General features: G+C 37.9%; 1 protein-coding gene across 1 annotated transcript in view; it reads left to right on the top strand.

The window, feature by feature from the left end:
- Positions 1–23,251, top strand: part of LOC113976410 (transcription initiation factor TFIID subunit 4-like) — a 147,405-nt gene that overhangs the window by 40,867 nt on the left and 83,287 nt on the right. Inside the window, exons 10-11 of the mRNA XM_027701552.1 lie at positions 1,600–1,714; positions 8,717–8,886. Of these exons, the coding sequence (XP_027557353.1) occupies positions 1,600–1,714; positions 8,717–8,886 (285 nt within the window). The remainder of the gene's footprint in view (positions 1–1,599; positions 1,715–8,716; positions 8,887–23,251) is intronic.

Here is a 23,251-nt window from a genome sequence, read left to right on the forward strand (position 1 = left end):
GCAGTATTTTTCATGGTTAACACGCTTTTAATCTCCTAGTTACTAATTGTACAAAGCAGAGATCTGCTAATTTTTGTCATAGTATGATTTCCTTTCTTCCAGTTCACTTAATAGAAAACCTTTCCATTAGTTCATCTGAAACAGATAAATGAATTGTCTGGTCCATGAACTAGTGCTGTCTGTGGCATCTCATGGACCTTGAAATATTCTGATGACAAGGTATTTTTATTCCCCAGGCTTGAGCCTGAAGTCCTAAATCTGGTTTGTATTTGCTAACACTGATAGTCCACACTACAGTTTATTTATACAGATGGAGAACTGAACACACACTGTCAAATTAGTTTCTCTTTAAGATCGTAAATTGGAATTGATGAAGACTTCAATATTAAAAAACAAATGTAATGCAAGACTCATTCAAAGTTAACACTTTTGTTTTAGCCAGGAAGTGTTCTTAAAAGGAGTTGTTGGGATAGTTGTGTTCCAGGTTTTTATAATTCATGGAAGAAAAATCCTGTAACCCTCCTGAGGTTCATGCCCTGCCAATTATGTGCAGTTGAGTCAGAGAGGTGCAGGAACAACTCTCATGTCCTTCTCAAACTGTGTAACATTCAGTAAAAGGGAATGATATACAAGAAGAAGGGGAGATCTTTTAAGTCAAATAGGCATATGAGTTATTTTTACATGTCAAAACACAGGTGGGATTAAAGGAAACACAAAATATAACCCAAATAAATGTATTTAAGCAGTAAAGGAGGGCTTACTCCAAAAGTTTCATTTGCCAATTCTTTTCAGTTGCATTCTGATACTATGTAAATAATAATGATAATAATTATAATAATACTCTGGTGAATTTCTAATTAGCAATGTAAATGTGTAATTATTTTTGGTTAGATTTTCCCAAATGCCAGAGAGGAATTAAGATCCCTTTTTAATTTACTCCATGTTCACCACACTTTGGCACATTTAGAAAGCCCAGTTTTACTTCTACTTCAAGACCTGTAAAGTCTAGATACAGTTATGGATTACTTTTAAATTATTGTTTTCAAGATAAGAAAGCAAAAGACAACCTTTATGGGAGGGGTTCTGTCAAATTTGGCAATAGTGTTTTTTCTTTTACATGCAATGCCAAACATTTTAAAATTCCTGTAGTATTTTCAGCTCTGAAATATCTGTTTTTCACTGCAATAAAGAACAATTACTGTATAAAAAATGTCAAAGGCAGACTCAGTACCCTGACTGTGACTTGAAGTATCTGTATTAAGAACATTTCAAATTCTGCTTCTTTATTCTGCACAGATTATCCAGAAAAGGGGTTTCCTGGCAATTCCAGGCACACTTATAGCCATTAGAAATGTTACAGCCAGTTATGGCCAATGGTTTTCAGTTTTGGAATCCTCACTGTTCTGTAAATATTGAACAAACTGTAATGTTAATATAAATTTTGTATTTTAAATTGTTCTCCTTCAGCATGTAATCTTTAAAAATAATAACTTCCTTTGTTTGCAATTTACAGACAGTTAAATTTAGTTCCTGGACAGAAGGTTCTTTGATGTAAATTGTCTAAGACAGCTCATAATAACATTGCTTGGTGTTTTTCAGGCACAGTAGGGAAGGCACCAACAATACAAGCCAGTAAAAGTCCTGGGGGCTTTGGTGTTCAGGTCTCTGCAAATCAGAAAAACAAGCTGAATGACCCTGGAGGTGGTTCTTTCAGGTAAAAAAAGAAAAAATAATAATAAAAAAATGCAGCGGGGTGGTTGGGGGGGATCTTCAATAGAAAATAGAATTTGGAATTGCTGTAACACCAGAGGGCAGTCTTTTACAATAATTCCTGCCTTTTCTCTCCGGGATTGGATGGCAATTTTCATACTTAATTTTATTTTAGAAAAACGGGATCGTGACATATTTGAGGATTTTTCTCTAAAAGCACAATTTAATGTTTAGCAAAGCCTTAAATTCTGTGATTATAATAAAACTTCTGCTAAATTGAATTACGTGCATGAAGCTTTAAAAGAATAGATGGTTGGTTTTCCGTGTTGGATTCAGCTGTTCCTATGGAATGTGTCTTGCTGGGAAGACCCTGCTTGTGATGACAAGGCTTCCTGTCCTAAAAGCTTCTGCAGCCAGGCTGCAGCTGCCCCTCAGCAGCCCAGGGAAAACCCTGCCTGGGTTTGGGATGAGTTACTGTGTGTGGGGGTGGGTTTGGGAGGGGGTTATTGTGTGGGGGAGATGTTTTTCTTGGTTTTCAAGAGAAGACATTGCTGTGTCTGTTCTTCACCTGCTCGCTCGGGGGGTGTTCTGTGGGTGCTGCAAAGGTTCAACACTGATGCACTGAGCTGCTACACCAGTTCTTTAGGACTTCAAACTTTTATTTAAATATTTATTTTGGATATTTTTACTTCTTTTTACTGAAAAGCAAATCTTGTGTTTACTGCATTTTGCTTTCACTAACACCATCTTAGTTGTGTACATTTTATTTGTGTTAAAACATTTTGCTTTCATATTAAATGACAAAATGCTCCTAGATTTTCATTTTCATCTTCTGGAATTCTTATGTTGCCCTGACATTATCAAACCACTAATTAATTTTCAGGCTTATGCTTTTGCAGGTGAAGTAGAAGAGAATTTGTAGCTCCTTGAAATACCTCTGCTTTGAGGCATGTCAGTGTTGCAACTAATAGTGGTAGTACTTAGTATTAATCTAGAAGCAAAATCATTCAATTTTTTATTTTCCAATGCTTTTGCCTCCCACTGAGTATTTAAATGAATTAAAATGTCTGTTGGGTTCAATTGTACTGTCTTAATAAGTATTTTTTATGTTTGTAAGCAACATGAGCATTTATTCTTCGTTAGTATAGCTTTCAATTTTACAGACACCAAAAGGGACAGCATTTTTTTAACTGGGTGTTGTAAACTGTGCCAGGATTGATTCTTGCATTCACTTAGTTTATACATAGAATATATTAGGTTAGCTGGAATTGTTAATTTTCCCTTGGGGAGAAGCAAATGCTCAAGGCACTGATTGATAAATCAATAAATCTTTAGTGAGTTTGGTAAATAAGCTGTCAAGGGTGTATGTCATTTTTCCTCTAGAGAACAAATTTTAGTCAGAATGAATGTGTTTGTTTCCTTGCATTGTTTTCTCCTTCAAAATAGTAAGACACAAAGCTGCATTTAAATAAGTCCATAAAATTTGCAAGGATTTATTAAACAGCAGCAAAGATCAAGCTTTTTCTTGATATCTTAACAAAGAATTCAGTTGTTTGCATATTTGCATTTCAACCCCTAACCTCTCCTGAGGACAAATAGATGTCTGACTATTAAGCCTAAAGGCACAGAGCTGGAAATCTGTATTAATCCTCTGAATGCTGACTAGTTTTCCTCAACATTCCCAGCGTGTGTGAAGAATGTGTTTTTAGCCAGAAGGCAAACTGGCATCTAAAGCAAAGCAAGAATTTTGAAAAATAGTTGTGTTATGTATAAATTTATTTTGCCCTTAGTGTTTTATTATTGCATATTTGTTTCATTATTTTACATTCTGCCTTCTTTAAAATAACTTCTTTGAGCTTTTCACTTTTGTGAGTGAAGTGTTGGTCACTAGAAACACAAATTTTGAACTTTGTTATTTTCTTTTTTTTTTTTTTTTTTGTTCTGGACTGTGGGAGATACAAGATGGAATTACATAAAAGATGTAGCAATTAAGAACTTTGCAAATTATAGCTTAGCCTTTAATGTCAGCACTTATTAATGAACTGTAAGACTGCTTGCATGAGTTCACTGGTCATTACAGGAGCTGTTCTGTGATGCAGAGTTTTCAACCCAAGACTTCTGCAATGTGAAGTTGTACTTGTGGAGTTTTATGTCAGCCTGTTTTTGTATTAAATTTCATTGTTGCTAAATTTTTCAGAGAGAACTACAGACATTCCAGTTGGTTGCCTTTTCAACTGTGTTAATACCCAAGGATGGAAATTTGAGTTCCATCTTTAGTGGTTTTTCTTTAATAATGTTTCACAAGCAGAGATGCAGAGTTAGGTTTGTATCTTAACAGTCCAGATAGAGGTGTCTGTAGGTGGGAGAAGCAGGAGTGCCACTGAAATCTTGGTGGGCTGTGTTTTTGTCAGCAGCTGCTGGGGACCTCAACCCCTCATCTGGTGACCCCAAAGCTCCCAGTGACGAAGTGGAGGTGATGGAGGTGAAAGCAGCAGCCCCTCAGGTGATTCCTACCCCTAGTTCAGACAGTGGCCAATATAAAGAACTAGTGGAAACATTTGTCCCTTGTGTTGGAACAGAATAATTTCATTTGGAAGGGCCCTTGGGAGGTCAGCTGGTCCAGCTTCAGGCTTGGAGCAGGTTTGGTTGGGCTGGGTGCTGGTCCAGCCCTGCAGATCTCCAAGGATGGAGTGGCACCTTTGGACTGTTGTGTTATCCCAGCACTGCTGAACTGCCCTGAGACTCTGGCACTGTGTGTCCAGTAGGGCAGGAATTGGGAGATCATTCCCCAGGGGGTGTGCTGATGACCTGTTTGGTTTGCCAGTCAGCCAGATGCTCCTTCCTTTTCCCAGCAGCCTTTCTTTGTCTGAAATGGTATTTTGAAGTTCAGTCTCTTGGGGCCTGTCAGCCTTAGGTTTTTGTCCAGCCAATGTGATGGGCTTTTTTTCCCCTAGAGAGAGTTCTGTGAAGTCTCTGGGAACATTTGAAGCTGGTCTTAGTGTCTGTATTTCATTCTTCTGACTTAAGGAAGAGTCTACCTGGGAATAAAAAATTCGTTTTCAGACCTGCTTTGCCTATCCAAAATAATCTATTGTCTAGTATTTTATTTTCATTTTTGAAAAGAAAAGTTTAATAACATAACTTGTACAAAATGCCTCAAAATACACAATATTACATCTAATAATGTGCAAGGCAACTTGCCCTTTAAAGGAGTGATAGAAATCTAATGTAGATGTTAAATGGATAACTTCAAAGCCTTCATCTCAGCATGGTATATGACAAAACCTTACCTTGTAAGTTTCTTTGTTTTTCCAAATAAATATTTCGAGCTATAAGGTGATTGTGTATTTTTTCCATATATTTCAAAATAAAGAAAAATGCTGACCATAAATGTGGTATGTTCTGTCATCCCTTTTGCTTATCAGTGAGAAGATTCTACATAGACCATAAATGAATTGTGTGACAAAGCAGTATTAGGGAGAAATTTTAAATTAAAGCTTGAAAGTCAGCATAAGCATTATAATTAATGTGTAAATAGGATTTATGCCATTATAAAATATATTATAATAGTGGCTGTTACAGTAATTTCAAGTCACTTGTTGTTGTTGATCTGTGTGTGATCTATGGATTTGTAGCCTTTCTCAGAGTCTTGCATGTGTGTAGGGACTTTGTCCTAAATATGCAATTTTCCTTTTAAGAGAGAGGGAAATCAATAGTATGATGTTGTCTCAGTTGCTTGATATACTCTTCTGGCTTATTTGGGAGCAGCTCAGTATTGCAGTTTTGGGACAGCATTGACTCAGAGTAAGAAAAGAAAAGAACAGTGTGCAATCATGCATTTAAGATTTGTTCATAAAGAAAATGTTACCAGATTTTTCTAATGGCTTGTCTTAGTTTAAACAAAATCTTTGAAACGTTTTACACAGAACTGTGAATACTTTGGGTTTTCTTGCTTATTTTCAGATGAGATTTTTTTTTTAATTTTGTAGTTGCGTGAGTGTTTTTAATGGAGAGAAAAGGGAGAGGTGTTACATGAGGTTGAATATAGGAGGAAGAGTTGGACTCTTGGAATACTTTAAGATGGAACTTGCGCTTGGAGGGAGTTGGAGAACCCATGCTGTCTTCTTAAAAATATCACGCATGTTGGAATGTTAAATTTACTCTGTGAGACTCAGAATTTAATTCAGTCAAAGCCAGAAGTACTTACTGAAACAGTAGAATTAGTACAGGCAAAATAATATATGCCAAGAAACATGAAATTGTTCAATACTGTGCTCTGATGGAGAGGGAAGGATAGACAGTAATCATCGGTCTAGACGACCACTGGATGGCATCTTTGTTCCACAGAATGTCTTCTGAAAACTCACTCCTTGGGCTTAAAAGTTCACTTTTATAGCAAATTGTTTGATGAGGATGCCAACCCTCTTTATGTACAAATGTGTGTGTTTCAGTATCCAAACCGAAGCTCATTTTCATCATGAGGTTCCTCAAAGTAAAAAGGTTTTTCTTGTCAGACTGAAAAAATCCTAGTCCCAGCTATGATTAAAACATGGCTTACCTGTCTTCCATGTAATACAAAAACAAAAGGATACCTTCACAGATAGTAGGTTTCAAGGATGGAAGGAAATGATTCTCTGCAGGAGTTCCAGTGATGGTCTTTGTAAGGGCTATTGCACTGGTTTTGATAATTTCATTGAAATCCTGGTTTGTGCCTAAATTAATGGTCTGTGTTTTATTTCAGAAAATATTGGCTTATTTCTAATGTTGTTGCAGATTTTAAATAAAAATCGGAGCAGCTAAACTGCTGAGCAGGAGGAAGGTAAAAGATTGACTATACTTTATTAATCTATTAAATAAAAGGAGAGATAAGTATAAATTCTTTTAAAAATTGTGTTCTTGAAGTTAAGACTGCTGTCTCGGCTTTTTTTTTTTTTTTAAATTCTTTTATTTTGAAATTCTGGATTCAAGTCTGTTTTTCTGGAAAACAGAAAACTTCCTGTGTTTTACATAGTTCAGAGTTTGTGTTCTGATAACTACCGTGACAGGAGTTTGGTTTTGCCGTGGTTTGAGGCCTGTTGGATTTGGGCCTCGTGAGTCCGGGGTGATTCTAGTTCAAGCGTTGAGGTTTTTAACCCCACATTTTCACTTCTAGAATGATAAACTTGTGAACTAGTCACTGAATGTTGGGCTGTTAGTTGCCATGGCTTGTGTAAAAGAGAACACCATCAGAGGGATGGAGCAGCTCTGCTGGGAGGAAAGGCTGGGAGAGTTGGGATTGTTCAGCCTGGAGAAGAGAAGCTTCGGGGTGACCTAATTGTGGCCTTGCAGGGCCTGAAGGAGCTACAAGAAAGATGGAGAGATGGTATTTGCAAGAGCCTGGAGTGACAGAACAAGTGGGAATGGCTTCATGCTGCCAGAGGGCAGATTTAGATGGGATATTGGAAGAAATCCTACCCTGTGAGGGTGGTGAGGCCCTGGCACAGGTTGCCCAGAAAGGTTGGACTCTCTGTCCCTGGAAGTGTCCAAGGCCAGGTTGGACAGGGCTTGGAGCAACCTGGGCTAGTGGAAAGTGTCCCTGCCCATGACAGGGGGTGGAACTAAATGATCTTTAAGGTTCCTTCCAACCCAGCCCATTCTATGATTTTGCAACACTGTTCTCTGGAATTTCATTGTAAGACAAGAAATCAAGTGCTTAACAGTCATGGACAATGATAGAATCTCATTTGTGCAGCATTTTTCTGACAATCATTGTAAGATTTTCCAGTTCCTTCCTCAAGTGTTCAGCACATTTCTGCAGGTTCACACCATCAAAAATCCCTTCTTGATTTCTTCCACAGAAGAAAACAAAACCAGTATCTGACAAACCACAGAAGTCTTCCACCAAACTTGGCTGCTCTAGTGGAGATAACAGGAAAGTATGGGAGGACAGGGAGGACCTAGATTATGTATTTTTGGGTTTCACTCCTTTGATTCTCAGACCTTAATTGCAGCTTTTGGTTTTTAGTGTAGATGTTAAGTTTTTTACAAGTGACAGAGTATTCGAGGGTGCATAGGACAATATCTATGTAATTTAAAAAAAAATTAAATTAAGCTTTTGTTTGTTTGCTTTATACAGTAGTAGGAGTCTGGACTTTTCCATATGTATATTCTCCAAGGTTGTGTAATCACTCGTAGAATATGTTGAAATACAGTGTTTGTGTCAGTAATAGCCCCAGAACAGAATGTGCTGAATACAGATGGCTGTTTCCACAGCTCTGAGTCATCCCTCGTGGAGGGAGGAGGTGAAAGATGCTTGGGAGATACAGGTGTGGAAACTCACATTTATTGGTACTTTCTCAAGCTGTTGGGAAGGATATTCAGGGCCAAAAATGGCATGGGAAGTCCTATCCTCTTCTCAAATGCAGCTCATTTTTCTAAAACTTGTTGACACATTCAGCTGATTTTTGTGTGTTGCCAGAGAAAATACCATCACATGCTCAAACACACTTGGAACCCAGGCTTACCTGTGAACTCCTCATGGTCACAGAACCTTCCCTGGCTATTCCTGAAAATGCATTGGTGCCCATTTTGGTAGGAGCTTGTGGAACAGTGCAGGATTATAAATCTATGTTTTTACTTTTAATTTCTCATGGTGGGGTATTTATTTTACCATTTTACTGCTAGTTTTCATTCTAAAGAGAACAGCCAAATGCTTTGTCATTAGTGGTGGTCATTGTCTTGAGCTTCCTGATCCTGACCATCCTGGTTTCATTGACACCACTGACTCTCAGGTGAAGACCCCTCTGTCACACCTTCTGTTAACAGTCAAATTGTCCCGCTCCTGAAGTTTTCCTGATACAGTCAGAGAAATACTTGGTAATTTCTGAATCTAGAATATATCCTGTGAGAATGGAGCTGGCCCAGCCCCTGGGCACGTGATGGCTACTTTTGGAGCAGCAGATGGTCCACAGAGTGAATGTATTACATGCAGAATTATTTTTATTTGCCTTTCTTTGTTTCATTGCAGAGATGACGATGACATCAATGATGTTGCCTCTATGGCTGGTGTTAATCTTAATGAAGAAAGTGCCCGAATCATGGCCACCAACTCTGACTTGGTTGGAACCCAGATCCAGTCCTGTAAAGATGAACCCTTCCTTGCTGCTATACCTCTCCACAAACGCATACTTGACACGGGTGAGCACCACACCTTTCCTTCTGCTGGTGTTTCCCTCAGAGTTCTCTGGTTCTGAGGAACACAACAGGCTTAGCACTTAAGGTTGTTTGTAAGCATTTGATTACACAGTCTTGTATTGCTAAACTTTCAAGGTTTTTCTGATAAAAGTAACTTACCTCAAGTTGGAGGGAAAAAAAGGCGTGCTGGTACTTTTAAACTTCATGCTTTTCCCATGTTTTTTATATCCAAGGATCTCAAAGCTCTTTGCAAACATTAATTATTTCTCACAATCCTCCTTCATGTTTTGCACATGAGAAGATTGAAACAGAGAGGTAAAGTAAGTAGTACAGGTCACAGAGGACACCTGTGAATAACATCTAACAGAATGTTTAAGTTTCCTGTCAAGATTTTCTTGCCCCACACAAACCAGTTATTCAGTTCTTAACACCTGCATCTACTTAAGTTCACAGTGATTTTCTTATGGCATTTTTTCAAAAAGCTGTATTTATTGATTGTGGCAAAAAGGTGTATTTATTTATTTCTGCCATTTGAAAATGGAAGTTAAAAAATTTAGTAGAGTAACTCTTCAAAATCAGTGATGTTTTAAGGTTAGGATGTATGCTTAGAATGTATTTTGTATGACATACTTCATTAATATACTCTGGATGTTCTAGTACCTAAAGGTGTATTTTTCAACATAATTTTGGTGATGTTTTCAGTGCCCTCAGTATCATCAGCTCAAATTGTTTAGCAGTGTAAATCATATATTTCTATCAGACCTATGCTTACATCACAAATTTTTAGGGATCTATTTCTCATAGTTTTAAAGATAAGACCAAAATCTTGTTGCAAATCAGTACAGTTATTTCTTTGAAGTCATGTGGTTGCTTCTGAAATGTTATTTGTGTTTATGTTCACTGAATTAACGGGAGCCTTTTTATATTGCAGTTGCAGGCAAGTTCTTCATTGACCTGTTGTCAGCCTTCACTCTTGTACTTCCCTAAACACCCTTTTAAGTTCCCCTTCAGAGAAGGGAATTATTTTGCTGTAGTTATCAGTGGGATGATGGGATGAGGTGCTGTGCTCTGGGGAAGTGTGTGCAGCATTTTGTGAGCTGCCTTCCCACCACCTGGGACTGGGAGCCAGCAAGGGCTTCATGGAAAGTGTTTGAGAAACTGGTGTGAGGGATCCTCACATAATAGTTGATACAGGTGGAAGAAAACAGAAAAGGAAGAGACATAAAACTGTTAAAAAAAAGGGGAAATCAGTAATGAACTTGCCACATAAGCCTTAATGAACTGTCTGGGTGTAACAATTGCTGCACAACATGGAGCTGTAATTACAAGTGCAGGACTTACAGGAATCTGTACATACTTCAAGAGCCACAGAACCCATCACACTATTCATCACTGCCTTTTGGGGTTTGCTCCTCTGAGGAACAAATCCCGATGGCTGTTTTTGAAGCTTTATTGGCTTTGATAATTGAAATGAAACTTTCAAAGCTTTTAAAAGCAGCTGCAGGGATTTACTTCTCAAAAGCAGTGAATCCAGAAGAGCGGCCACTCCTAGTGATCTCCTGCAGCCACTTTTAGAGCTTTATTTTGGCTTTACATGAAGCCTTTTATAGTTTTGAAAGTGGCTGTGGGGTTCACAAGTGGCTACTATCTGGGATCTATGGCTCTTGAGGAGAGAATTCCTTCAGCTGATTTTGAAGTTTTAGAAGCTTGGTTTTCACTGTGTGTGGCCAGATTTGTTGTTTGCTTAGGACCACACACAAATTTAGTAGTTTGTGCTACTGGGCACTTAAAATAACAACATTGTGAGTCCACAAAGCTCAATCTTGCCATATGTTGCTGTGCCTGGACACACCAGGACTAAGCAAAGCTCCTGTGACCTTCTCAAGCACGTTAGGAAAACGTGTGTTATGTGAGTCCTCATTCCCGTTTTCATTATGCCCGTTGACAAATGGGATAAAACACATTGTTTCTTCTTACTTTTACCTGAATGTGACTTAAACAGATGTTATTTTCTACCTTTGGATCTATTCATATTTAATCACTTCGGTTTTAGGGCAGGTTTTTAATGTCTGAGTAGAAGAGAGATTTGTGGTGTGTACAGTATTAGGAAACTGCTCTTCTCTCCTTTCTCAGAAGCCAGATCTTTCAAGTTTTCTGTAATATTAATCTCCTCCTCTCTTTTCTGAGTAAGAGCTCTGTCGAGCAACACAGTAGTGTTCCCCAAAGGCTGTTTCAGAGATTGTGCTTCCATTCACCAGAGTTGGAATATAAACTGCTAAAGTGAGAGCAGATGCTCTTCAGACTTTGGCAGTAACCACCAGCCAGATGCCTCAAAGTTATAGTGGAAGAGGTTTCTTAATATATTGTGTGTTCTTATCTCTGCTTTAACTTGGCACTGTTATCATCCAAAGTTTATTTTAAATCTAAGTGACTGATATTGATCCTTCTAAATGGAAGAAGTAACTGAAAGGTAATGCATGCAAAGATATTCATCCACTTCCCACATGCTTCCTTATCCAATTTTGTATCTAGTCATTTTGGGCTGGTAATCATTGCCATTTGTTCCTGTAGGAAGGCAGGGCTGTGACTGTTTCAAATTCTTCTTTGATGCAAAATCAAGAGTGGGTATTTCTCAGCAGATAATGTATTTCTTTTGCTATTCCATTCAGGATCATAAAACTTTAAACCCTGATCTTTCTACACACAGCACAGCACAATGAAACATATGCAAAAAGGGTTGCAAGGCTTTTGTTTCTCTTTTTGGGAAGTTGAGAGGCAGAGGTTGATATTCATCATGCATGTGCATGCAAACTCTTAAACCTTTCTAGGTCTTTAACCTTGTTAGTAGAATGAGTAGTGTTTCTTTAGAGGGCAAACAAGCTGATTAGACCCTGACAAATAAATAATGCTGACAAATCCTGGCTTTTCCATGTGGGTTTGTGGGAATGAAGTGAGAAAAATAACCTTAATAATTTGTAATTGTTTCACTTTTGTTCATTCTTAAGCTATAAGAATGCTGTATTAGGTTTTAGAAGCTAGTTTTTGACATGGAGTTTTCACTGTTTAGCAAATGGGGCAATGCTCAATAAAGCAGGTTGTTTGAAGTGTGATGGTTTTCTCTAGTTTGTAACCATCTTGGGAAATCCTTGGCTCAGGAATTACTTGATTCCAGTATTGTTTCTGAGCACAGAATTGTTTCTGGGCTGCACTGCATTTGATATTGAATATTAGTGAAAGGTAGCAGGACACAGCAAAGGATGGGATAACAGATGATCCTTTTTATAATGCCTGATAACTAAATCTATGGAGAAAGGGAACAGCTCTCTCATGTACTTTTCTGGAAGGTCTTTTGACTGAGAGTTGGGGTCTCTAGAGCCTTCACTCGGGGTTCCAAAAATCTTTGCTTTATATTTAGTTGTCAACAGAGCTTGGTGTTCTCACAGGCTTAGAATCTGCAGCAGCTTGTTAACTCCCACACCTTTTAATTCTGACTGATTTCTTCCACAGATGATGCCATTTTGATTTTATTGAGTATCCCTAAAACACTCAACTTGGGGTGGATCTTTAACATAAATTAACTGTCCTAATGCAATACTAATGAAGCAGAAGTTTGTCATACTGTATTCTTTGACTTAGATTGTTTCTTTCTCTTTTTCTCTTCATTTTCAGTGTTCTTCACCCAATCTTTCTACTCCAGTTTTATTGTTACAGAGCATTGGATGAATAGAATAATTACAAATATGGCATTCTGAGAAATGTGAGACTGGTTTGGCCATATTGAAAACATTTTAACTGTCCATCCTTTTTTCTTCAAGTTATTTTAACTTAAATATGATTCAAAATTCATTGGAGAATCATCAATTATATCTTTATTTCACATTCATTCAAAGTATTTTACATCTGCATTAAGAAAGCAAATTTTCTGTAGTGTGATTTTACAAAATGCTGTCTTTATGTTTGTTATCTGGCATTGTTATAAATTTCCTTTGGAAAAAGGCTGTCATCTTGATAACATAGCATCCATCTGCAGTATTTCCTGCCACAAACTTAGAACTGGATTCTCTTGCTTCATACAAATAAATTTTTAGGCTAGAACACACAGAGTGGTGCATACCAGTTACTATGAAGCTTGAAAATGGGCTGATGAATCCAAAGTCTCCTAGTTCAGTAGTTAAGAGGCCTACAGTGTTCCTTAAAACAGTTCAGAGAAGCTTGGCTTGGTAGAATTAAGCCACTGTCTCTATCAATGTAACAGTTCTAAGGTTAGCTCAACATAATTTATAGATTTACCTTTTAGTTCTTTTACATGTAAAATATTTTTTATTTCTGTCTGATGAAATATTGATCGTTGCCCTGCCTTGATTCTTTCTTTTTTCAGCCACACTTGAGTTGCATGTCTGCTATAAAACTGCGTGTTAAAACATACAGAAATAGCTTATTTGTGTTTTCTGTGTTCTGGAGTGTATTGAATCTACTTGTGGCATCACAGTGGCAGCAGTTGTATGCATATGTATATGTTTTAAATAAATCATTTGAATACTCTGGAAGGCATTTTACATTGCTAAACCATGTTAAAACCTATTGGGGTACCTTTAGGTACCAGGCCAGGAGATTTCAGAGCCTGTCTTTAAAGCATTTGTTACTGTTCTGTCATCCCCCTTTCATGGGTTTGTTTGTCAACACTTGCGTTCATGTTTGAGTGAGATGAAGCTGCCCTGTTTGTGGTTGCTCTTTCATATACAGAGCAGCTCTGACATTAAAGTGTGCTTATTTCTCTGGTTGCTTTACTTTAGAGGGCTTTTATAGCTGCTTTCGTCGCAGTGCTTGTGGGGTCTGAAATTCTGAGCTCTCTGATTACCTGGCAATGTAATTTTGTGTTTTCACTGCACTTTTTGTTGTTGTGACTTAGTCGTTTTCATTGCTGACTTTTAACTTTTTACCCATGAGTTGATTTGTCTTCAAACTGAAATATTCGTTTTAATCCCATTTTTTCCACCAGCATCTTTTCTGTCAGGATGAGCTCCTCGAATGCCTGTGGATGTAACTCTTGACTGTGTTTGGGTATTGCTCTAACATGCACCTGTTTAGAAGCTTAGCATTTTGAAGTCATCCTAATGACACGTTTAGTCCACTTGAACTGTACCTAAAACGGAGTTTTCTGTGATTCTGCTTTTTTTTTCTCAGGAAAAAAAGTCATGTTAGGTATTGTATAATCCAAATGGCAAGTTACTGTGCATGCCAACTGCACTGACTTTCTCTAGTTCCTGCAAACTTAAGTCTGTCACTGCAGAGGTGTGGCAGGTGTGGAGGTGTATCTACATTCTGACATCTGGAATAGTTCTGAGTTAGGGCTTTTTTCATTAGTATAAAACAAGCAATTTGCTAGAAGTTGCATTTAGATTAGAAGGTATGCACTGCTCCCAGTGTTATAATCAATGTCCACAGTCATTATAATTTAGTTCCTTATGTTGAGTTTGGAGTTTATTGTACATGTTCAATAGAGAATTTGGTTTTATATTCCAACTTAATCAATTGCTAATGTTACAATATTATAAGACAATTATATGTTATTTACATTTATTATTTCCTTTTCAAAAAGGTGGGAATAATTCCCATCTTAGTATCAGCAGCAGTGTTGCCAAATAAACATAACCAGTAAGTACTTCAGCAGAATGTTAAACCATATTGTTGTTCTTTCTTCAATAGGTCCATGATTAGACTTCCTGTTTTACAAGATGTCCCAACATGTGTTGGAATGGTAACTTCAGTACCACCTGAGAGCTTGGAGTCTGCCTTTCTGTGAAAGGTAGGGCAGCTTCTGTTCAATCTTTTTGTGTACTTCCAAGGTTTTCTTTTTATTAATCTTATTGGTTCTGCAACACTCCAGAATCTGAGTTATGCTTTTAGCAGTATCACCTGTAGGTGTCAGAAATGATGTTATTTCAGCAAGCAGTAATTTCTCAAAATAAATATGGTTAATTTAGCTATGTTTAAACTATGGTTATTTATGAAGAAAATGATGCTACTTATTCAGGCATCATTTTCAAAGGTTTTGCTCCAGTTGAACTGAGAGCTTGACCATACTACTTGCTCTTAGAAACATTTGGAGAATTCAAGGTTTTTTTCACCATAATAATTCTGTTTTCACCAGTTTTTCGTTCTGTTTTGTGAATGTAGTGAAAGAACCATCTTTAAAAGGTCTTGCTATTTCTGGAAGGCAGTTCTGGCCTTCAGGGCCTACCAAAATATGTCACCCAGCTTCAGAATAAGTTTGGATCTGGGAATTGAATGGCTTAGATTTCTTGGTCTCTGCAAAGGAGAGTAAAATTAAGATCATCATTCTGTGGAGATTCATTTATAAAATCTATCTCATAAAGAGATTTCTGGTAATAAATATTGGATGTAAAATAAGAACAATAAAAAGAAAACCTTAGAGAGCCATTCAATATTGCAATAAAGCTGACTTACGTTATCCCTGTAGGCAAACTCCATGCTCTAGAGGTGGTGCTCATGTCCCAAAGCTCAACACATGTTGGAACATCTTTGTGGAGGAGGAAGTCATTGATCAGTGAGCAGCATCTTCAAGGATCGTTTAAGGGGGAAAAAGTAAAAGGTAATATTTTTTAAAATATGTTGAAATGATTGTTCATTATGTTTATTTGGCAATCCTGCTGCTCATACTAAGGTTGTAGTGTTTTCATTTCTTAAAATTACTGAGAAACATCATAAACTTCCCTTTAGTCTTTCCTCCCCCCCTGAGTTTGGATTGCATTTGTTGGAGCCTCCTTCATGTTGCTGAGACTACTGCAAACAAGTCCTGATTCAACCCCTTGGCAATTTGACAGTTTTTTCAGTGGTTATGATACAGAGAGGGCTAATCTGTGATGTAACCAGTTTTACTAGTGTTAACTAGTGTTAACTAAGTCAGAGCCAAATGTTGAACTGGTACAAAGACGTTCTCCTGCTGCCTAAAGGGTGTTTGTTTTCAAGGAAGTGGCTGCAACACCGTGTTGTGCCAGATGAGGCACCACCATCTGTTCTTGCACAGTGATGTAGAAGTGCAACTTTCATATAAACTATCCTAAACTAAAGCTGTTTTGACAAAGTTAAGTGGCCATGTCTGACCTGGATAAATGTTGTAGTGGTGGATGATCTGGTGATGCACTGTTTGGTATTAATGAATGTGGCACAGTGTCTTGGCAATTTTCCTCCTAATCCTGGGCATACACAGATGAAGGTGCTGACATTTTGAAGTTCAGGTTATGATCTTCAGCCTACCCTTCTGGTATCCTTTGTCATGTCCTGGGGTTTGTGCATATCCTCTGTCTGATGTACCCATCTCACCCCCTTAAGAAGTTCCTCATGTTTAGCTGGTCTGCCTGGCATCAGACTTCTAGTGACAGCAATGGTACCTGTTCAGATTAAAGTGTCAGAGAGATGGTTTCTCTGGGAAAAAACCTGCCAAAATGGCTGCATTGTTCACAGAAATTGCTTTCAAAGAACAGAAGCAGATCAACGAATTCTTGGAGTTGGTACTCCTTTAATGCTGTGGATGTGGTGGAGGGTGTGTTCTGTTGCTGTGCTGTAGGATGTTGACATCTGTGTTTGTCACCTCTGACGTTCTTACAACCATCTCTGTCCCTGTCTCTGTCTCACCTGATGTACTGTCCATAATCATGTACTTGTGTTGAAGTCTGAGGTCCTGTTTAGTGTCTTGAGCTTGGCTTAAGAAGCACATTTTTCTAGTCTGCATAAAAGCAGATGGGATAAATCCCCAACTAACAGCTTCTCTGTTGTTTTCTTAAGAACTCCTATTGGTGTCATTGCCATATTAGTCTTCCAGATCTTCCTGACCTGGTCCCTGTAACAATCTCTTTTGATTTGACTGTGCACAAAAGTGCATTGGGGCATGTACTATTATTCATAAAAATAGTGAACATATTTTCCAGTTCTCTACAGTCACTCTGTGTTTATTCTTGAATGTTTCTGAATGTCTTTGGACATGGTTATTGAGTTGTATTTTTTGTTTTGGGAGAACTAAGATGAAGAAAAAAAGAATCATATAACTGTGATCTGTGTGTTGTAATTTGACTTGTTGAGACCTGCCCCTATTTTAGTTCTCATCCCCTCCTGTCTTGTGCATTTTGCTCACACTGTTCAGTTGCTGCAGCACAAGTTACTGGGATTATATGGTAGGATGTGGATCTGGATGTAGTTCTCAAAGACTCTTTGACCTTCAGTGCCTCCCTTTTAATAACTTCAGCATCCTCCCTTCTTTTAGAACATACACCTCAAATGGCACAGAAGTAATCTTAAAGATGAATTATTTAAAGAGAAGGAATTATACATCAAAATTAAGGATATTGTCCTCCTTTAACACATTGAGATTTTGATTTCTTCTGAAAGAAATTAGGAAGCACACGGCTTAGTTGCAGAAGAAAACAGGGAACAGATTAGTTGTAGTACCTTCTGTTTCTTCAGAGTTTACATTCCTTCTGTCCTCTCTGATCAGGCTGTAAGGCTTCCTTGCTGTCTGAATGCCAAGTGTTCTCTCCTCCCAGGTGCACTGTTTATATGGATGTGCTCCCATGATTTGTGGCAACTCCTTCCCTTTTCCAAGCCTCCACATACCTGTGCACAATGTTGTTTGGTGACTGCCTTGGTTCTGGTAGAGACAAACCACCAAGGGTAATAAAAAAGGCTCTTTAGGGATGATTAATAGCTACCTTTCAGCTGTTTAATTATCTAGCTTAGAGACAGAAGTTTGGAAACTGGATTGTCTGGTTATATACACTTCAGGACAGATCTCTTCTCAAAGTAGTTTTTTCTTTTTGCCAAAAAGTATGAATTATGTGTGAGTTCCCAGACTTACCCTCTGGTCGAGACCTCTTAAAGAAGTGAAGGCTTTTTTTGGGTCCATCTTATATAACTTTCATCAAAAAACATTAATTGTATAGGTAGGGTTAAATAGGATTCTTGAGAAATTCTTTCTCTCCTTGAAATTTTTTGTCCTGTCCCAAATCCTACTGACATGCATGTAAAAGCTTTGAATTGGCACAGAAAATACCATCAGACATTTTGGCCAGGATTACACAGAGATTTTGCATGGAAACAACTATTTCTCTGGCTCTGTTGTGTTAAAATAATTACACCAATATGACCCTCTAGAATGGAGCTATTTTTCTGGTTTTCCCTTGACAAGAATAAGAGGTCTTAAACAAAATTAGAAGGTAAAAGTTTAAAACAAGCCAAAAGGTTGCTTTTGCCAGGTGGGTAGTTAAGTTGTGGAACTCTTTGTTTTAGGATGTTTCAGATTCAAAAGATTATTTGAAAAATTAATGTGAAAAACATTCCCTCTTGACCTAATAGAGAGACAGGTAAGATGCTCTAACTTAGGACAGACTGAGGCTGTGTTTTGGTGCACAGTTAGCACTACACCCCTTTTTTTTTCAAATAATCTTCTGGCAGCATCTCCCACTACTGGTGTTAGAGAAAGGATGATGGACTATATTATCCAGTGTAGCTTTACTTAACTTTTTATACATAACTATTATAGTGTAGTTTGTACTGAATAAGTTAAATCCACTATAGTGCCTGAAACACACTTTGAGTGGTTTTGTACCAGTGCATTCTCACTGCAGAGCTCAAGAGTCTTAGTTGAATTTTACTTTGCTGAAATAGTTTGGTTGGCATTTACTTTGGAGGGAGCAGGAGGAGAAGAGAATATTAAAAATTGTGTAGTGTTTATTCAGCATTTTTATTCTCTTAGGTTCCATTACAGTTGTATGGCTGGTTATCTTTTTTTCCTCCTATGTCCTGCACTGAAAATGGCTATGAATTTTGATGATTTTAATCTGCAAGTTTGGAATTTATTAAGTTACTTTTAAAAAATAACTGATGTTTCATCAGTTTCTCAGTTTTACAAAATGCTTCCTGGGCAATCATCTCAAGGTGGGTAGTTCTGAAGAAGCAAGGGGCAAATACTACATCCAGCAAGTTGGGAGTTCTCAGGGAGATTGTTCACTTTTATCCAGAAGCTGTCTCATGAGGTAATTCTTACCCTGTGAGAGGAGGAATGTTTTCTTACAAAAAAACTTACTGAAGTAATTAGTGTAGGGTCTTCCATTGTTTTGTAAAAAACAATTAGGAGGTGATAAAAGTCATTCTGTTTAATTCTCTTCACAGTTATTCCCTGTGAAGGTGAACTGGAAGTGTAGTGTTGAGCAGTATCAGATGTTGGTTTACAGGATCTTTCCTGTTCCTTTCAGCTGGTTGGAGCTGTGGAATATAATCTTGGCCCTCTCAGAGGGTTTGTACCTGCTTGAGGGAGTCCTGTCCCAGGTCTCCAGGCACTTGGCACAGGTTCTCTCTAGTTTGGCAGGAACACTCCCTCCCCTGTGGCTCCCCCAAACACGCCCCAGGTCGCAGGTTCCTCAGAGGTGCTGCTCCAACAACTCCAGTGGCTGGTTTTGTGAAGGGAGCAATTCAAGTTTTATGGTCTCTCCTTTCTTCGTCCTGTCTTCCAGCACCAGACAGGCTTAACAGGACAAGTCAGCATTGATTAAATTATTATGCATTTAGTTAGTAAGAAAGACCTAAAGTGAAGTTTTTATTTAAGGGACTGAAACCAGAATATTACAGCTAAAATGACCATACTGTTTCTATTGCCTGGGATCACTAGGTTATCTCACACCCCTAGGAATCCCTAATCCCAGTCATCAGAACTAGGAGTTGCTGTTTGTGCTATCACTCCGTTTAACAAGCTCTACCTGAAGTTTTTAGTAGTAGAAGTGTGGCTCCCCACCACAACCCTGGCGTATTCTGTGCCCAAACAACCTCCTCAGCGTTTTCCTTTCCCATGTTCCATCCCTCATTCTCTAGCTTCATATTTAGGGTTGGGTTTTCCCCTTATAGCACCAGGAATGCAGTGTTGATGGATTACTTTGTAGGTAGAAAACACTGCTCTGTGGAAGATACACCCTGTCCTTAAGTTCCACCTCATGAGGTTGGGAGAAGTAAGTTCAATAATTGCTATTTGTGCTTTTCAGGGTGTCAAGGGTCCTTAGTACATTAGAGTTGTTTCCCCTTTGTGTTTAGTCAGCCTGATAGTTAATTGGGGTTGCTCAGTTTAGAGTTATGAATTCAATAGTATCAGACAAAGCACTCATTGCTTTCTGTTGATTTTGGGACTTGCTTTCTGTAGAGACCACACATGCTGTGTCTTAGGACACACAAATACTGCTTGTCTGCTTTTAGAAGGTGAACTGCTCTCCCCTCACCCCAATCTTTTCAGCTCATGGTTTCCAGAGTTCTTGTATATTGTAAGTCTTGTGTTGTATTTAATTGCATGTAATTGTACAGAGATTAAGTTGTTTCAGGTGTTTCACTGCTGGCACCTACAGCAGAACTATAAAATCCTCAGTTTCCTTTACGCTGTTGAAATGAAGGAATGGAATTTATGAAAGAATTGAATAGTTTGAAGGCTGCAGAAATTCAAGTGGTAGTGTTTCCAATACCAAAATAGCATTTTCCTGATGGGAAAGATTGCAGGGGGACTGAGGTGCCTAAAACTGTGGTGGTTCTGTTGCAATAACAGAGGAAGGGGCTTGAGCCTACAAGTGTAGGTGCAGCCCAGGGCACAGCTCAGCCCCTTGTGCTGTGGGGATGAGGGAGCTGGGTGGGTATGGCCAGGTGCTGCTTTACTGCACTGTTCCAGAGCTGATGCTGTTGAATGAGGTTAAATAAAAGCTTAAACAATGTCTCAGATCCAAGGAGGATGAACTTTTGTCTCTATTTTGCAGTATGCAAGCCAGCTGTAATGGCAGGAGGGGCCTGGGCCTAAGGAGGCTGGTTCCAGTTTCATCTTGGGGCAATATTTCATGCATAGAATTTAAAGTTTAAGAAGCTGCTGCTGGTATTAGGATGATAGGATTGAGTGCTTTCTGCATTTCTGGCTGACCTGTGGCTAGGGCAAATAAACACTAATTATGCACCCCCCCATGTTTCTGGTGAAGGACAAGACAAACTCAAGCCCAAAATAGATGCTGTTTAACTGTTTAAAGCCAGTTCTTCAAGGTTTTTCTGTTTTAAGTGTAAATGTAAAGAGATTTTATTCAGGCACTCAATAATTTATCACATCAATAATCAGAGTCAGACCTGATGTTTTACAAATAATTTTTTTAATGTTTGATCTCAGTCCTGTCAGTCCTCTTAAAGTATAAATTATTAAAGTAACTTTTTGATTCTTTGAAAGCCTATCTGCAAAGACAGTATTTTTCTTCTGCTTCTCAAATAGGGCAGTACTCTCCTTACGATTTGTTTCAGTTTTTGATCAATAAAATATAATTAAACTTTTAAAGTGCAGCAAAGCTAGTACCTTTCAGATAGCTAAGCAGATGACAGCAGACTTTTCACTTCTTGGGACCTGAAAAGTTTTCAATTACAAGGTTTAGGTGCTTTTATGTTTGTAAAAAACAATCTTGTGCTACTGACACACATGCCAATATCAGAATAATATTGCTGAACGTTTTTTCCCTCAAGGTTTTTGGAACTTATATACAAGTTCTGACTTTATAGAAACTCTATTGCAATATCTCACACTTTTAAATATAATATTGTTTATTTGTAACAAAATATTCTAACACACTTCTTGCATGCTGTCTCATATAGTGTAGATCTTTATTAAATTCCAATTGAACCAGGGTTTGCTGTTAAAGCTTCCAAACATGTAATTAAGAATTAACATGCAGTCAGACTTTATTGTGTTGTTCTGTAATGCTTGGCATATTTGAAATTTGGACTATGGAGGTATTAATTTGTCCCTCCTATTTCCTATATGGGATAGTGTGACTCAACTGGCTGCTTTGGGAGCCTCTGATGCCTCTGAGGGTGTGTTGCAACCAAGCCCTGCCACAAAGAACTGAAGTGTTCATGCAATCAGCCATCAGTTCTTGATGGTCTTGTACAGTTCTGGTGTAAAGAGATCTGGCAAGAGCACTTGAATAAAGAATATGACCTTAGTTATGTCTCTAAAAATATCAAAACTCAAATTCAAGTGGAGAGATGGGTTAAAATTATAGCTTGGAGCATTGCTTTGCTCCAACTCCTTTTTTGTTGTTAACCTTGATGATGTTTTTATCATAGCTCCAGGAAAAGTTCAAAATTACATTGCTAAAGTAATTTTAAAGACTTGAAGCATATACTTGTTAGCCAAATGTCTAAATTTAACAAATGTATCATTTAAAAGTAAACAACTATTTTCAAATTACACATATCATGGTGTTTTTGGTCACAAGACTACAAGTTAAGATTGTCACGTCATCAAACTTAGAGCACATTGAGATGATCACCTGAACGTCAGAGCTTTTTTAAAGAAAAAGACAGGGGAAAGCAGTCTATTGATAGAAATAAGTTCATTTTTTTGTTGTTTAGTCTTAATTTTCTCTTTGGATTTTTGGTTTCTGCTCATATGGAAGTGTATATATTGTAAAGACTTGGTGCAATTCAGAATTCAGAATACTAGAACCTAAATAAAAATATCTCTAGATGAAGCCACTGTCCAGTGACTGGGTTAGAAAGATGAATAACAGTGAGGATATCTGTGTTTTGCAATTAACTATGTTTAGTATTATGGAATATATATGTGTATATACACATTTCTTAAAATATAGATCATATTTCTCTTCCCAGATCATTATCACTTTAGGGAATCTTGAAAAAGGGAAGAGAAGCCTTTCCATGTTAAAACTGGGAAAAGTAATTATGCAGACTAGAAGAATATGTCAGGAATTTCCTATATAGAGATCAACATTGTTTTCCTTTGATGGAATTCCAGTGTGCTTTTTATAAATTAGAGTGGATGAAACTCAGGAGATCCTGTGACAATGAAGAAAAATAATACTAAGCATTTAATACAGAAACATCTGAAATTTAACAGTTTTCAGCCCTTTGTGTAGGTTCAGTTTCTATTTGGCTTTTTTTCTGAGTAGCAGAAAGCAGAACAAGACAATCTCTGAGCAGTGGTATCACAACCTCTCTTAGGTCAGTGGATCAATCCAGTGGTGTGAACAGCTGTGTATGAAAGTATAACCAGGCCACAATTTCCAAGTGTAGATGAAATTGGTAGTTTTCCCACCCTTGCCCCGAGTACAATCCAAGTATTTCAGCAGCCTGCCAAATCTCCATGTAGTATGGAGCTCTGGAATGCACCCTGCTTCTCCCATCCTATGCTAACAGGGCTTAAACTGGTGTAATTTAGAGCAGGGAAGATGTGATGATGCTTCCACACATGATGAATGTTGTGCATGACAAGTTGACTTCTTAAAAATTTATCTTTTTGTAGTCTGCTTTCTTCATGCTAATTCATTTG

Source organism: Neopelma chrysocephalum, unplaced genomic scaffold (genome assembly GCF_003984885.1).
Source record: "Neopelma chrysocephalum unplaced genomic scaffold, ASM398488v2 Primary Assembly neopelma1_159, whole genome shotgun sequence".
Classification (NCBI taxonomy): Eukaryota; Metazoa; Chordata; class Aves; order Passeriformes; family Pipridae; genus Neopelma; species Neopelma chrysocephalum.